Here is a 13,628-nt window from a genome sequence, read left to right on the forward strand (position 1 = left end):
GAGTATTCTGCTACTGTTGGGTTGCTCACCTATAAACGTCAATTAGGTCAAGCTGGTTGGTAGTGCTTTTCAATTTTCCCACCTAATTTTCTGTTTACTTGTTCCATCGGTTACAGAGAAAATTCATTGCTACACTTGGCCTGCCTCACAGTCCATGGACAATAAAAGGTATCCTGCATTCTAACAAGAGTTGGGGGCCCTAGAGCGAGAAGAGGCGACAGCGCGACTGTGGCTGTGAACGAGGCACTCAGTTCATACTCACTGGAGTTAAATCTCTTCCCTTCGGGCGAGCCAGAAGAGAAACCCACAGTCCTTAAATCCTCCTCTCCTCCGCCTCAGCAGCAGTTCCTCTTTTTTTTTTTTTTTTTTTTTTTTTTTTAACCAGGCCCCCGCCTTCCAGCCGAACGCACCAATTAAAGATACCAAAAAAAAAAAAAAAAAAGTTTCTCCGCACTTTGTCCCAGCTGACAGACTCTCGCGAGAATCGTGGAGCGCCGACTGTTTCCGCGCAGCTGACGCGACGGGATTGGTTGCCGGGGCCCGGCTGCGCCTCGGCCCCGCCTTTCCGGTACGCGGGCGCGCGGTGGCGGGAATTTCGCCTCTTCGCGGTTTAGACTCCACAGATTCCTGGTTGTAGTTGGGGTCTCAGGAGGCAGAATTCGGGGGCTGGAAGTGTGAGCAGGTACGACAGGCACCGCGGGCAACCGTCGCCCGGGGTCCCGGCTGCAGCCGGGTGCGCGGGATGCCGTCTCCCCGCCTTCTCCACCCGAGTGCTGCTGGGCGCGGGCATGGTGGGTCTCGCCCCCGGCCGGGAGGGTCGGGGTTGGCGCCAGGGGCTGCCTTCCTGGTGTCCACCCCCGGCTGGCGAGGGGGCTTTCTCTACCCTGCTGCTGGGAAACGGGCGGAGAGCGGGTTAGTGACGTTGCGGAGGGCGCAGTTCGAGGCGAGCCCAGGACGCTCTGTCCTGCAAACATTTCTTTCCTTTTCACCGTGCCCTGGGCTGCAGAGTCGGATCTAGTGGGCGGGTTTTGCAGTCCCTGCCACAGCCAGAGTTGGTTGTGCATTTTGTCTTAAGTTCTGACACCCTTGATAGGCGGAGCGGCGGGGGAGAAGAATTGGGTTTTGGTCTGGGTTTTTCGTTTGTTTTTCCTTCGTGCTGGGGGACGTCTTGGGAACTTGGTGAGGTAACCCCCAGTCTCTCGGCCCCCACCTCCAGGAATCTCTTCCACCTTCTCTTTGGAGCCCTTATGGATACGACGAACTTCAAACATTTCAGAACATGAAGTAAACAATGGAGAACTGTTTTGCTTCCCCGACGTTCCTGACTGACAGCTTAGAGCTGGAGCTGGGGACCGAGTGGTGCAAACCTCCTTGCTTTTCTTGTGCTGTTGACAACAGAGGAGGAGGAAAACATTTTTCTGGAGAATCCTACCTCTGCAGTGGAGCCCTTAAGCGGTAGGTAAAACTCAGATTTTTCTCCCTCATCTGATTATTCACCAGTTTTTAGGAATGTTAGTTGTCATTTCAGCCAACTTAACTTTGGTGTTCACCAAACAAAGTTTTATAAATCAGCTTAGTATATCATAAGGGTACAAATGAATATCAGTTCTGCTGTTGGCTTCTTGGTAAGGGCATATGTAAAGTATTTTGTGTATTAGGGAAAACTTCCTTGGTAACTGATGTTTCCTTACTGTAGGGAGCTGGGCACTAAGTTTTCTTTTAATTCAAGTGAATTCCTAACTATCTGAGCCTTTTGAAATGGTATTTCCTTCGAAAGAGTGTGATGATATTCTGAAGCTTTCCAGTAATTTTTAAGAAAGACAAGCATTTTTTGTTGCCCTGTTCCTTCTAATCCTACCTATATGTATAGAAGTCTTATAGACTTATTTTACATCAGGCAGGTACATACATACTGCAGTAAAACTGCTATTCTTGAAATGTTTTGGTAATACCTGCTGAGGCAGTTTCAGTCAGGAAGTTAATTTTTGTTGATTTTGTAATTGTACCTTGTTAGAGACCTTGGAGTACCCACCTTCATTAGTTGGATACAATTTTCCAGACATGGCTCAGAATAACTGTTAGCAGTTTTAAAAATTAAATGTCCCCTCTAGGATGAAATTCTGCAACTGAAGACCACTGGTGAAGACAGGCAGAAATACGTTTTTTAGACTCTTTCTTGGTGTTTTTTGTTTTGTTTTGTTTTGTTTTTGAGACACAGTCTCCCTGTTTCCCAGGCTGGAGTGCAGTGGTGCGATCTCGGTTCACTGCAGCCTCCACCTCCCGGGTTCAAGTGATTCTCCTACCTCAGCCTCCTGAGTGCTGGGGTTACAGGCGTGAGCCACCGCGCCTGGCCAGTTTTTCCTCTTAAGTTACATTGCACTTCAGTTATACTTTTAATCAATATGGAAGATTGACATTTTAATACAGCCTAGCTATTGTAATCTTGAATGTGTAAAGTACCAAGGCATTTTCTGACTTTTTATACATGTCATGTATAACATGGATTCAAATGATGTAAAGAAAAGAGCTGTTGTATTATGTTACTTAGTATACTTTTTATGAGATTAAAACATAATTTTCATTTCAGATTAATTTTGAATCTTGATCCTTTACCAACTAATTTTGAAGAAGATACATCGGAAATATTTGGCATTCAGTGGGTTACTGAAACAGCATTGGTGAATTCATCCAGAGAGCTCTTTCATTTATTCAGGTATTTTTTTCTTATTTAACTTTCTGCAAGTGTAGGTGTTGTTCACTTTTGTAAACTACATTGTTGGGTGGCTTCTAATACTGATACTACAAAAGACCAGGAGAATTGTGCTGGTTGCTCACTTAATTATCTTACCAGTAACAATAATCAGGCAGCAACACTTGATGAGTAATGGTTTTAATGAGTTGCATTTCATTTTGAGAATCTTTATTCTTTGCATTTGAAATCATATATTGACAAATATTTGAGGCTTTCAACTATAATTTTCAAAGAAAATTAAAATACTTTTGTTGTTCAATAGCCATAGTCTTTCAGTGATCTTTAGAGTATGATCTTTATAAATAAATCGTTTAGACTGTGTAATGGAAATGCTAATTCTCTATTTGGACAACACTTAAAAATTTTTCAATGAAAAATTTTACACATACACAAAAGAATAATATAATGAACGTCCATATACTCTCCTTCAGTTATAGTAAACAACTTTTTATTAATTTCTTTCATCTGTCTTGTCTCCTTTTCTTTTGACTTAAGTATTTTTAAGCAAATCCTAGGCATCATATCATCTCACCCATAGTTACTTCAGTATGAATTTCTTAAAAATATGGGCCTTTTAGAAACCATGAGCACGGCCGGGTGCAGTGGCTCATGCCTATAATCCAGAACTTTGAGAGGCCAAGGAGGATGGATCATGAGGTCAGGAGTTTCAGACCAGCCTGACCAACATGGTGAAACCTTAATTCTACTGAAAATAGAAAAATTAGCTGGGCATGGTGATACATACCTGTAATCCCAGTTACTCAGGAGGCTGAGGCAGGAGAATCACTTGAACCTGGGAGGCGGAGGTTGCAGTGAGCCAAGATCACCCACTGTACTCCAGTCTTGGTGACAGAGTGAAACTCCGCATCAAACAAACAAACAAAAAACCTTGAACACTGCGTCATCTCAATTAATAAAAATGAAAGTTTTTCCCTTATCTTTTAAGACAATTCATATTCAGATTTTAGGTAAGTTTGAATAGGAGTCAATTATTGAAAGCAAATTATTCCGAAACATAGTAAAAATCTATATGTGATACACTGAAAGGAAAATGGAGAGGTGGAAGGAATTCTCCCACTATCATCCCATGAAACTTTATGAAGAGATTTAACTGGATCTGTGCCATGTCATGAGAAAACAGGCTGAGTGATCCTTTGTTATCCTGAACATTACAGAATCCAGAAGCAGTGACTCTATCTAAAACATATGATATAAAGATGGGTTAGTTTTTAAAGACTTCAAAATCAACTAGCAAGAATAGCAAGAAATTACTATCAGGAATTAAGATGGAACATCATAAATACAGCTTTCCCTGATAACTTTAGTCTACATTATTCCTTTTGTCAACTTCCATTGTTTAACTGTATGCGACAGTTTAAATTTTTATTATGTAGCTGTGAACCTAGAATGTTTTCTGTATTTTAAACTTTTTTTTTTTTGAGATGGAGACTTGCACTATCACCAAGGCTGGAGTGCAGTGGCATGATCTCAGCTCACTGCAACCTCCGCCTCCTGAGTTTAAGCGAATCTCGGACCTCAGCGTCCCAAGTAGCTGGGATTATGGGCCTGCCACCATGCCTGCCTAATTTTTGTGTGTTTTTAGTAGAGACAGGGTCTTACCATGCTGGCTAGGCTGGTTTCGAACTCTTGACCTCAGGTGATCCATCTGCCTTGGCCTCCGCAAGTGCTGGGATTACAGGCCTGAGCCACTGCACCACATCTTAACTTCTTTTTTTTTTCTTTTTTTTTTTTTTTGAGATGGAGTTTCCTTCTTGTTGCCCAGGCTGGAGTGCAATGGCAAGATCTCATTTCACTACAGCCTCCGCCTCCTGGGTTCAAATGAGTCTCCTGCTTCATCCTCTTGAGTAGCTGGGATTACAGGCGCCTGCCACCACACCCAACTAGTTTTGTGGTGTTAGTGGAGAAGGGGTTTCTCTATGCTGTTCAGGCTGCTCTCGAACTCTTGACCTTAGGTGATCCACCCTTTTGGCCTCCCAAAGTGCTGCAATTACAGGTGTAAACCACTGTGCCTGGGCTTAAACTTCTTAAAGATATAAACAGTATCTTGCTGATGGTGAAGTCTGTGGTATTTGAAATAATTTTTGAAATATAGGCAGTCTTTAACAGATACTTTTGGAAGTTCAGGCAAAGATGTATTTTATCTTTTCTTAAAGTTTTCATTACCTGAAGCTGATCTTTTAATTAACATTTACCAAGTATTAATCATCATCCTCAAATAAAAAAGGTATTGAAGCCATGTGGTAGATTTGGAAACATTATCCATGTAATTGTTACATGCTTTACAGTATTCTAAAATTAACTTTCACCTTACATTTTTAAAATTAGGCAACAACTATACAATTTGGAAACCTTGTTACAGTCCAGTTGTGATTTTGGTAAGTTTATTTAAAATGTGTTTAATGGCAAAAAGGAATGGTGCTCCACTATAATGAGTTGCACATTGGTCCATGATGGTATAATTGGGATATCGTGATAATACGGAGGAAGCCTTAGGCCATAAGTTACGAATTTAGTATTCAGAAAAAGTATGACTTAAAATTTTGTTGTAGCTGAGATACGGTGTTTTCCCAAATCTGTAGATTTTAAAGGTAAAACTGACTTAAGGAAGCTAAACTTCTCTGAATATAATTAGTACTTGTTTTGGAGGTAGGGAGTGGGATGGAGAACTTAAATGAGAACTAAAAAGTGCCAGACCTTAGGCTGTCTTGATTGTCTTTTCTGCTTTCTGCTTATAGTTGTTGGTGTTACCCTCTCTTTGATACAGTGTATGGTTTTTTGTCTCTAGACATTCCCTATGGATTTTTTTAAAATGTCTTCCATTTCTGTCCTGATGCTTGTTTTCATCCGTCTTGAATATATGGAGTATACTTTATAACCACTGTTTTTAACTTTGTTGCTGCTATTAACAATTCTTTTATTACTGCCATTTCTGCATCTATTTGTATTGATTAGTTTTTCTCTTGGTTCTCTGATACGTTTTTCTGCTTCTTTGAACATATAGTAATGTTTTATTCTGAGATGAACATTATGGATTTCACATTGTTGCTTTCCGGATTTTTTTGTATTCCTTAAACTAGATGTTGGATTTTGTTCTGGCTTCTTATTGTGTAGTCGTAATCCAGTGGCTCTTTTTGAGGCTTGTTTTAAATTTTGGTAGGATTTTTAAAAAGCAGCCTTTAATGTTAATATAGCCTAGTAAATTAACCTAGTAAGGTTTTGAGAATTCTTTCTGGTTCCTTGTCTAATACGAGATTTTTTTCATGCTTGCTAGCTAGAATGTGAACTATTCCCTGGCCTGTGTACTCTTTATAGGGAATTTTTTTCTGCTGTTTTTCCCTGGCCTTGGGTAATTTTTTTTTCATGTTTGAACAGATCAGTACTTAGATCTCAATAAGGACCTTCTGTACTCTTCCAGAACTCAATTTTGTATAGCTTCTTTCTTCTTGGGCACTTTTGCCCTGCAATTTGGACTACCCTGAACTTGGATCCCGTGTCTCCTCATCTCAGTGAGTTGGGCTCTATTTGGGTTCTCTTCCTCATATTGCAGCCTGGAAACTGTCTCTAGGTGAGGTGCTGGCACAGTTGTAAGGCTTACTTTGTCTCTGGGAGAGCAATCTTATATTGTCTTGTGTCAGAGCCTGAAAACTTGCTTTTTCTGGTTTTCAGTTTTACAGTGGGAGATGGAGCAATCTGATTATTTTATTCCATTTTGCCTGGATGCAGATGTTCATTGCAGTTATTTTTAAGAGAGTACTGCCTTTATGGGCTGAGAATTGTGAAGATATGACGTTTTATGGATGAAATAAAACCATAAAAATGCAGTTTAATATGGAGGTGTTTGCACAACTTTACATTTATGCGTCTGTTCTGCCAAAGTAGTGGCCATGATTGTTCATTTGAATTAAACTTTGGTTTTATATTTAGTATGGGTATAAGTTTGTAGCCTATAATTCTCATTATGTTTTCTCTGTTTTTGTTTACTAGATTCTCTCTTACTCATTTTCTCTAAAATGGTTATCAGTGTTTTGCCCATAGTAACTACCTAGATAAATTATTGCTGATATGAATGCTGGAGTGAGGAAAAGCTGACTATGTGTGAGGTTGGGAGAAAGCAACTATTAAAAGGTCATTCAGAGTTTTATAATTCATTATTAGGAGTTTTGATTTTATTCTACATATAGTAGGCAGTCTTTCAACGGTTTTGACTTGGGAATAAGAGACATCGATAACCATTTTAAGCAGATTTTTTACTTAGAGTATAGGGGGACATGAGAGCATGGGAAGACCTGTTAACAGTCCTATTGCAGTGGTTCAAGTGATTACAGGGAACATGGATAGTTTCATTGTCTATTTGGTTATAAACGTAATAGTTCTCTAAAGGATAAAATATGAGGTTAAAGGAAATGAAAGAATCAAAAACTACATAGACTACTGGTGGCACCATTTAAGGAAATGGTGGAAACATGGGCAGCATCAACGGGTTTTGGAAGAAATTAAAGGATTTATTATTTGCACTGTCTGAGCAATCCCAAGTATTAGGTGTTAAGCAGTTTAACATGCAAGATCTGGAGTGCAAAGGACAGATGTGGGTTGTAGATAACCCTTTTAGAGTCATTTATTAATAAAGGAATTGGTAAGATCGGCCGGGCGCAGTGGTTCACGCCTGTAATCCCAGCACTTTGGGAGGCCGAGGCGGGTGGATCACAAGGTCAAGAGATCAAGACCATCCGGTCAACATGGTGAAACCCCATCTCTACTAAAAATACAAAAAATTAGCTGGGCATGGTGGCACGTGCCTGTAACCCCAGCTACTCAGGGGGCTGAGGCAGGAGAATTGCCTGAACCCAGGAGGCGGAGGTTGCAGTGAGCCGAGACTGCGCCATTGCACTCCAGCCTGGGTAACAAGAGTGAAACTCTGTCTCAAAAAAAAAAGGAATTGGTAAGATCATACATATGGGGAGAGATATATAGAGAGTAGAGGATTCAGGACTGAGTTCTGAAGACACCATATTAATAATAGAATTGAGGAGGAGGAGCCAAAAAAGAGAGGTAGTACAAAGGACACATGAGGAAGAAAGAAGACTGTCAGTATGTGGCACCATGAAGCCAGGTGTCGCCAGTGCTACTGTGGGAGCAAGTTAATAGACAGTGCACTGTCTATTAGATTGGGCAATGTGGGTTTTATTGGTGACTTTAATAAGAGCATTTTTTGAGGAGGAGTTGGAGGCAAGACTGCATGAAAATGTTTTATATAAATGTTACATGATAGAGAACTGCTGCTGGTATGGCTTACAACATCTGTTGTCACTGCCTGTGATAATTATTTAAACTATGATTAACATTGTTTATTTTGGTTTCAGGGAAGGTATCAACTCTACACTGTGAAGCAGACAATATTAGACAGCAGTGTGTACTATTTCTCCATTATGTTAAAGTTTTTATCTTCAGGTAGGATATCAGATGAGTATTTTGATCACTGCATGAAGTTCTGTGTGTATATTTATACAGACTCTAGTTGTTTATTTTATCTAATTGTTTTTTAGGTATCTGAAAGTACACAATGCCAACAGTCATGATCCTGTCCATCCTTATGAGATGTTGGAGGCTCAAATTCCCTCAGTGTTGATTGATGAGCTTCATGGATTACTCTTATATATTGGACATCTTTCTGAACTTCCCAGTATTAATATAGGAGCATTTGTAAATCAAAACCAGATTAAGGTTTGACTTGTTTCATTTTTAAATTATCAGCTTTTTCTCCCCACCAGGAATATTCATTCAAAAAGGAGAGAAATTAGTCAGAATTACAGCTCTGGAACCTGACTGCCTGAATTGAAATTCTTGACCCCCATCCTCCTTTTATTAATTATGTGCTTTTGGGCAAATGACATCTCTTGCCTCCGCCTCCCCATCTGTGTAAATCTTGTAACTTACTAAAATCATTGGAAGAATTAAATTCATATGCATGAAGTTATTAAAACATAGTATTTGTTGAATCAGTAGCTTTTCTCTTGATTTATGACAATATAAATGTCTAATAAAAGTTTTAAAGCAAATGAAATAAGCTTTATTTTAAAAAAATTTTTATCATATATTACAGTAAGATTCAAGAAGATTAATTTATAAAAAAAACTTTCAAGACCACACCTTTATGTGTTCTGACTTTTGAGGCCTATTTGGAATGTCATTAAGATTGTTTTGACTGTGCCCTTCTTTCCCTACCTGTGATAATCATTCCCTCTGAAGTTTGGTTTTTAAAAATTTTGTATTGTTACCATACCCAGCTTATAGATAAGTAATAGATTCTCCTTATGAAAATGGGAGCTTATATGAGTAGCAAATTATGATAATTCACAGTAAGATTCCCTGAAGTCTCAAATCCTTTCATTATATTTGACTTTACCATTTTGAATAACATTTACTTTTTATGAACGTATCTTTGTTAAAATACAAAGTACAGCTGAGCATGGTAGCTCATGCCTGTAATCCTAACACTTTAGGAGGCTGAGGTGAGAAGACTGCTTGAACCTAGGAATTTAAGACCAGCTGGGACAACATAGCAAGACCCCTGTATCTACAAAAAATTAGGCCAGGGTGATGGCGCATACCTGTAGCCCAGCTGCTTAGAAGGTTGAGGTGGGAAGATCACTTGAGCTTAGGAGGTCGAGGGTCTGGTGACCCATGATTGCACCACTGCATTCCAGCCTGGACAACAGAGCAAGACCCTATCTCAAGAAATAAAATAGAATAAATACAATTAAATGTTTACATACTTCTGTGAAATTTAATAGAAACAAGTTGATTTTTTCATCAGAGATCAATATATGTAATAATAAAAGCAAGTGAAGTTCTAACTGAATTTACAAGTTAATATATCTAATCTATAGAAAACAAATAGATAATTGCTTCTAATTATGTCATTTAAATAAAAAGATTCATGAGTACATTTTTGAGGGAGGGATATTTTCCTTACTAGTTTCTATAAATTGGACTGGTTTTTATTTTCTAGTTATCCATCAAGTACCTAAGAAAAAAAAATGAGGGAAAATAATAAGCTTAGTTTTAGACATGTCACATTGAAGTAATTTTGAGTTTATCCAGAATAATCATGGATAAAAAAGATGTTGGTTTTTTTTTTTTTTTTTTTTTGCTTTTCACTATGGCAGAAAGGTTTTGATAATTATATTTGCATCTGGCTTGTTAAATTATTGTGGAAAAAAAGGATAATTTATATAGTAGCAGAAATAAAAATTTGTGCACAGGGGTTCTCAAACTAGGTTTTGCCTTTCATAGCCTTTTTAATTAGGCAGACTTGAAAAGATAGGTTATTTGAAGCTCAGAAGACTAAATTTTTAAAGCAGGGGAACTTTACAGTGTTTAAAAAAAAAAAATCACACACTTAAACACTTTCTGAAACAAAAAAGCATAATAAAAAGCATCTTTCAAGGCTGTTTATGTATTTGTTATTTTATAACAATCTTGTATATGAAATGTCTTGTTTTAATTGTTATTTCCAATTGCGCTTCTTTTATTGTTTTTTAGGAACTCTCTAGATATATATTATTTGGTGGGAATTATGTATTGCAAATATTTTTTCATTAAACTGACTTTCTAGGTATATTTGAATGTTTCAGATAGTTATATTTTCACATTATCATCCATGCTGTTAAAATATTTTGATTGTTGCTTTTATTTCTTTAATTCATGTTATTTTTAAATATCCAATGAGGTGAGAAGTCTAACTTAAATTTCTTGCAAATGGATAAGTTAATAATCTTGTTGTTTACTGAATGACCCATACTTTTCCCATTGATTTGAGATGGCACATATATTCATTTCTGTCTTCTCTGTTCTTGCTGTTTGTTATCTATTCCTGTCCCAGTACTGTTTTGTCAGTGTAGCATTTTATTTTGTGCCTAAGGCAAGTCTACTCTACATCATTCTTTATATTTGTTTTAATGGAACCTAATATGATTGTATTTATTTTTATAGTGATGCTAAATGCTGACTAGAGGATGGTTATTGATAGCACAGTAAAACACAGTACTTGAAAGTGCTGGGTTTTGACTCAGAATTGAGTTTGAATCCTAAAACATGAATTGAGAGGTAAATTTTTTTTTTTTTTTTTTTTTTTTTGAGACGGAGTTTCGCTCTTGTTACCCAGGCTGGAGTGCAATGGCACGATCTCGGCTCACCGCAACCTCCGCCTCCTGGGTTCAGGCAATTCTCCTGCCTCAGCCTCCTGAGTAGCTGGGATTACAGGCACGCACCACCATGCCCAGCTAATTTTTTGTATTTTTAGTAGAGATGGGGTTTCACCATGTTGACCAGGATGGTCTCGATCTCTTGACCTCGTGATCCACCTGCCTCGGCCTCCCAAAGTGCTGGGATTACAGGCTTGAGCCACCGCGCCCGGCCGAGAGGTAAATTTTTTCACCTCTTTTAACTTCTGTTTCTTTCTTATTTTGAGGTGGAGTTTCGCTCTTATTGTCCAAGCTGTAGCGCAATGGTGTGATCTTGGCTCACCGTAACCTCCACCTCCTGGGTTCAAGTGATTCTCCTGCCTCAGCCTCCCTAGTAGCTGGAATTGTAGGTGCACACCACCAAGCCCAGCTAATTTTTTTTTTTTTTTTTTTTTTTTTTTAGTAGAAATGAAGTTTTACCATGTTGGCCAGGCTGCTCTCGAACTCCTGACCTCAGGTGATCCACCCACCTCAGCCTCCCAAAGTGTTGGGATTACAGGCGTGAGCCACTGTACCCAGCCTTAACTTCTGTGTCTTAATAGGATGACAGTAATGTCTACATTATAGTCTAAAGTTCTTTTGATAAAATATTTTGTAGGAGTTTCTAGTCACTCATACATTAAAAAAGAGTTCCCTAGCTAAATTCTAAGACAAAATTATGAAAACACATATTTTAAAAAATTCTTTTACTGCCTTGCAGTAAATAGAGTCAGAGGTTGGTTGGAAGGTACCTTTACTATACAAGTCTATTCAGCAGCCCCAAGGGTCTATCTTAAACCAACAGATAAAAATAATTCCTGCTTTCAAAGATCCTCAGTGAAAGAATCCTCTAATGAACAAGACAGAGGTTTTCCCTGAGCTTTTGAATAGTGGTAGGTTAATTGGTTCTTTATCCTTGTGTTTATGGAGGAGTATTATGTGACATGCTATGAAATACCTAGTAAAATATTAATGAATTCTCATTCACAGTTGATAATGTTATCCACAGCTTTTTCCACCATCATGGCATTTATTACATCTCCACTTGGATATACATTGGCTGGTGCTAGAAATTCTCTACATGCTGGGTGAAAAATTGAGTAAGTTTATGGATTTATGATTTATATCCCTTTTAAAATCAGCATTTGTTGCCTTTTAAACTTACATAAATAATAAAAGCTTTCTGATTTTTTTTTTTTAAATCAAAGAGTAAACTATTGGGAACAGCTTGGTTTATCTTTCCATATTTGTTTTCTATCTGTTAGTATACATACATAGAAACTCATAGGTAAAATTTTGTTTTTGTTTCTAACCACAGATATGATCGTACTGTTTAGTGTGATCTTTCTTTTTTTTTTTTTTTTTTTTTTTTTAATTGCATTTTAGGTTTTGGGGTACATGTGATGAACATGCAAGATTGTTGCATAGGTACACACATGGCAGTGTGCTTTGCTTCCTTCCGTCCCCTCACCTGTATCTGTCTTTCTCCCCATGCTATCTCTTCCCACCTCCCCACCCCCCTGCTCCTCCCCCATTTCCCCCCAACGGATCCCAGTGTGTAGTGCTCCCCTCCCTGTGTCCATGTGTTCTCATTGTCCAACACCCGCCTATGAGTGAGAAATACGGTGTTTGATTTTCTGCTCTTGTATCAGTTTGCTGAGAATAATGGTTTCCAGGTTCATCCATGTCCCTACAAAGGACGTGAACTCATCGTTTTTGATGGCTGCATAATATTCCATGGTGTATATGTACCACATTTTCCCTATCCAGTCTATCATCGTTGGGCATTTGGGTTGGTTCCAGGTCTTTGCTATTGTAAACAGTGCTGCAATGAACATTCGTGTGCACGTGTCCTTGTAGTAGAATGATTTATAATCCTTTGGATATATACCCAGTAATGGGATTGCTGGGTCAAATGGGATTTCTATTTTTAGGTCCTTGAGGAATCGCCACACTGTCTTCCACAATGGTTGAATTAATTTACATTCCCACCAACAGTGTAAAAGTGTTCCTATTTCTTCACATCCTCTCCAGCATCTGTTGTTTCCCGATTTTTTAATGATCGCCATTCTAACTGGTGTGAGATGGTATCTCAATGTGGTTTTGATTTGCATTTCTCTGATGACCAGTGATGATGAGCATTTTTTCATATGTTTGTTGGCCTCCCGTATGTCTTCTTTTGTAAAGTATCTGTTCATATCCTTTGCCCATTTTTGAATGGGCTTGTTTGTTTTTTTCTTGTAGATCTGCTTTAGTTCTTTGTAAATTCTGGATATCAGCCCCTTGTCAGATGGGTAGACTGCAAAAATTTTTTCCCATTCTGTTGGTTGCCGATTCACTCTACTGACTGTTTCTTTTGCCGAGCAGAAGCTGTGGAGTTTGATTAGGTCCCATTTGTCTATTTTGGCTTTTGTTGCCATTGCTTTTGGCGTTTTGGTCATGAAGTCCTTGCCTACACCTATGTCCTGAATGGTTTTACCTAGATTTTCTTCTAAGGTTTTTATGGTATTAGGTCTGATGTTTAAGTCTTTAATCCATCTGGAGTTAATTTTGGTGTAAGGTGTAAGGAAGGGGTCTGGTTTCAGCTTTCTGCACATGGCTAGCCAGTTTTCCCAACACCATTTATTAAACAG

General features: G+C 38.5%; 1 protein-coding gene across 1 annotated transcript in view; it reads left to right on the plus strand.

The window, feature by feature from the left end:
• Positions 1-543: 543 nt before the first annotated feature.
• MMS22L (MMS22 like, DNA repair protein) overlaps positions 544-13,628 on the plus strand; it is a 141,520-nt gene continuing 128,435 nt past the window's right edge. The window contains exons 1-7 of the mRNA XM_039467936.2: positions 544-682; positions 1,217-1,455; positions 2,588-2,713; positions 5,099-5,148; positions 8,134-8,221; positions 8,317-8,494; positions 12,005-12,095. Of these exons, the coding sequence (XP_039323870.1) occupies positions 1,292-1,455; positions 2,588-2,713; positions 5,099-5,148; positions 8,134-8,221; positions 8,317-8,494; positions 12,005-12,095 (697 nt within the window). The 5' untranslated portion in view covers positions 544-682; positions 1,217-1,291. The remainder of the gene's footprint in view (positions 683-1,216; positions 1,456-2,587; positions 2,714-5,098; positions 5,149-8,133; positions 8,222-8,316; positions 8,495-12,004; positions 12,096-13,628) is intronic.

Source organism: Saimiri boliviensis, chromosome 4 (genome assembly GCF_048565385.1).
Source record: "Saimiri boliviensis isolate mSaiBol1 chromosome 4, mSaiBol1.pri, whole genome shotgun sequence".
Taxonomy (NCBI): domain Eukaryota; kingdom Metazoa; phylum Chordata; class Mammalia; order Primates; family Cebidae; genus Saimiri; species Saimiri boliviensis.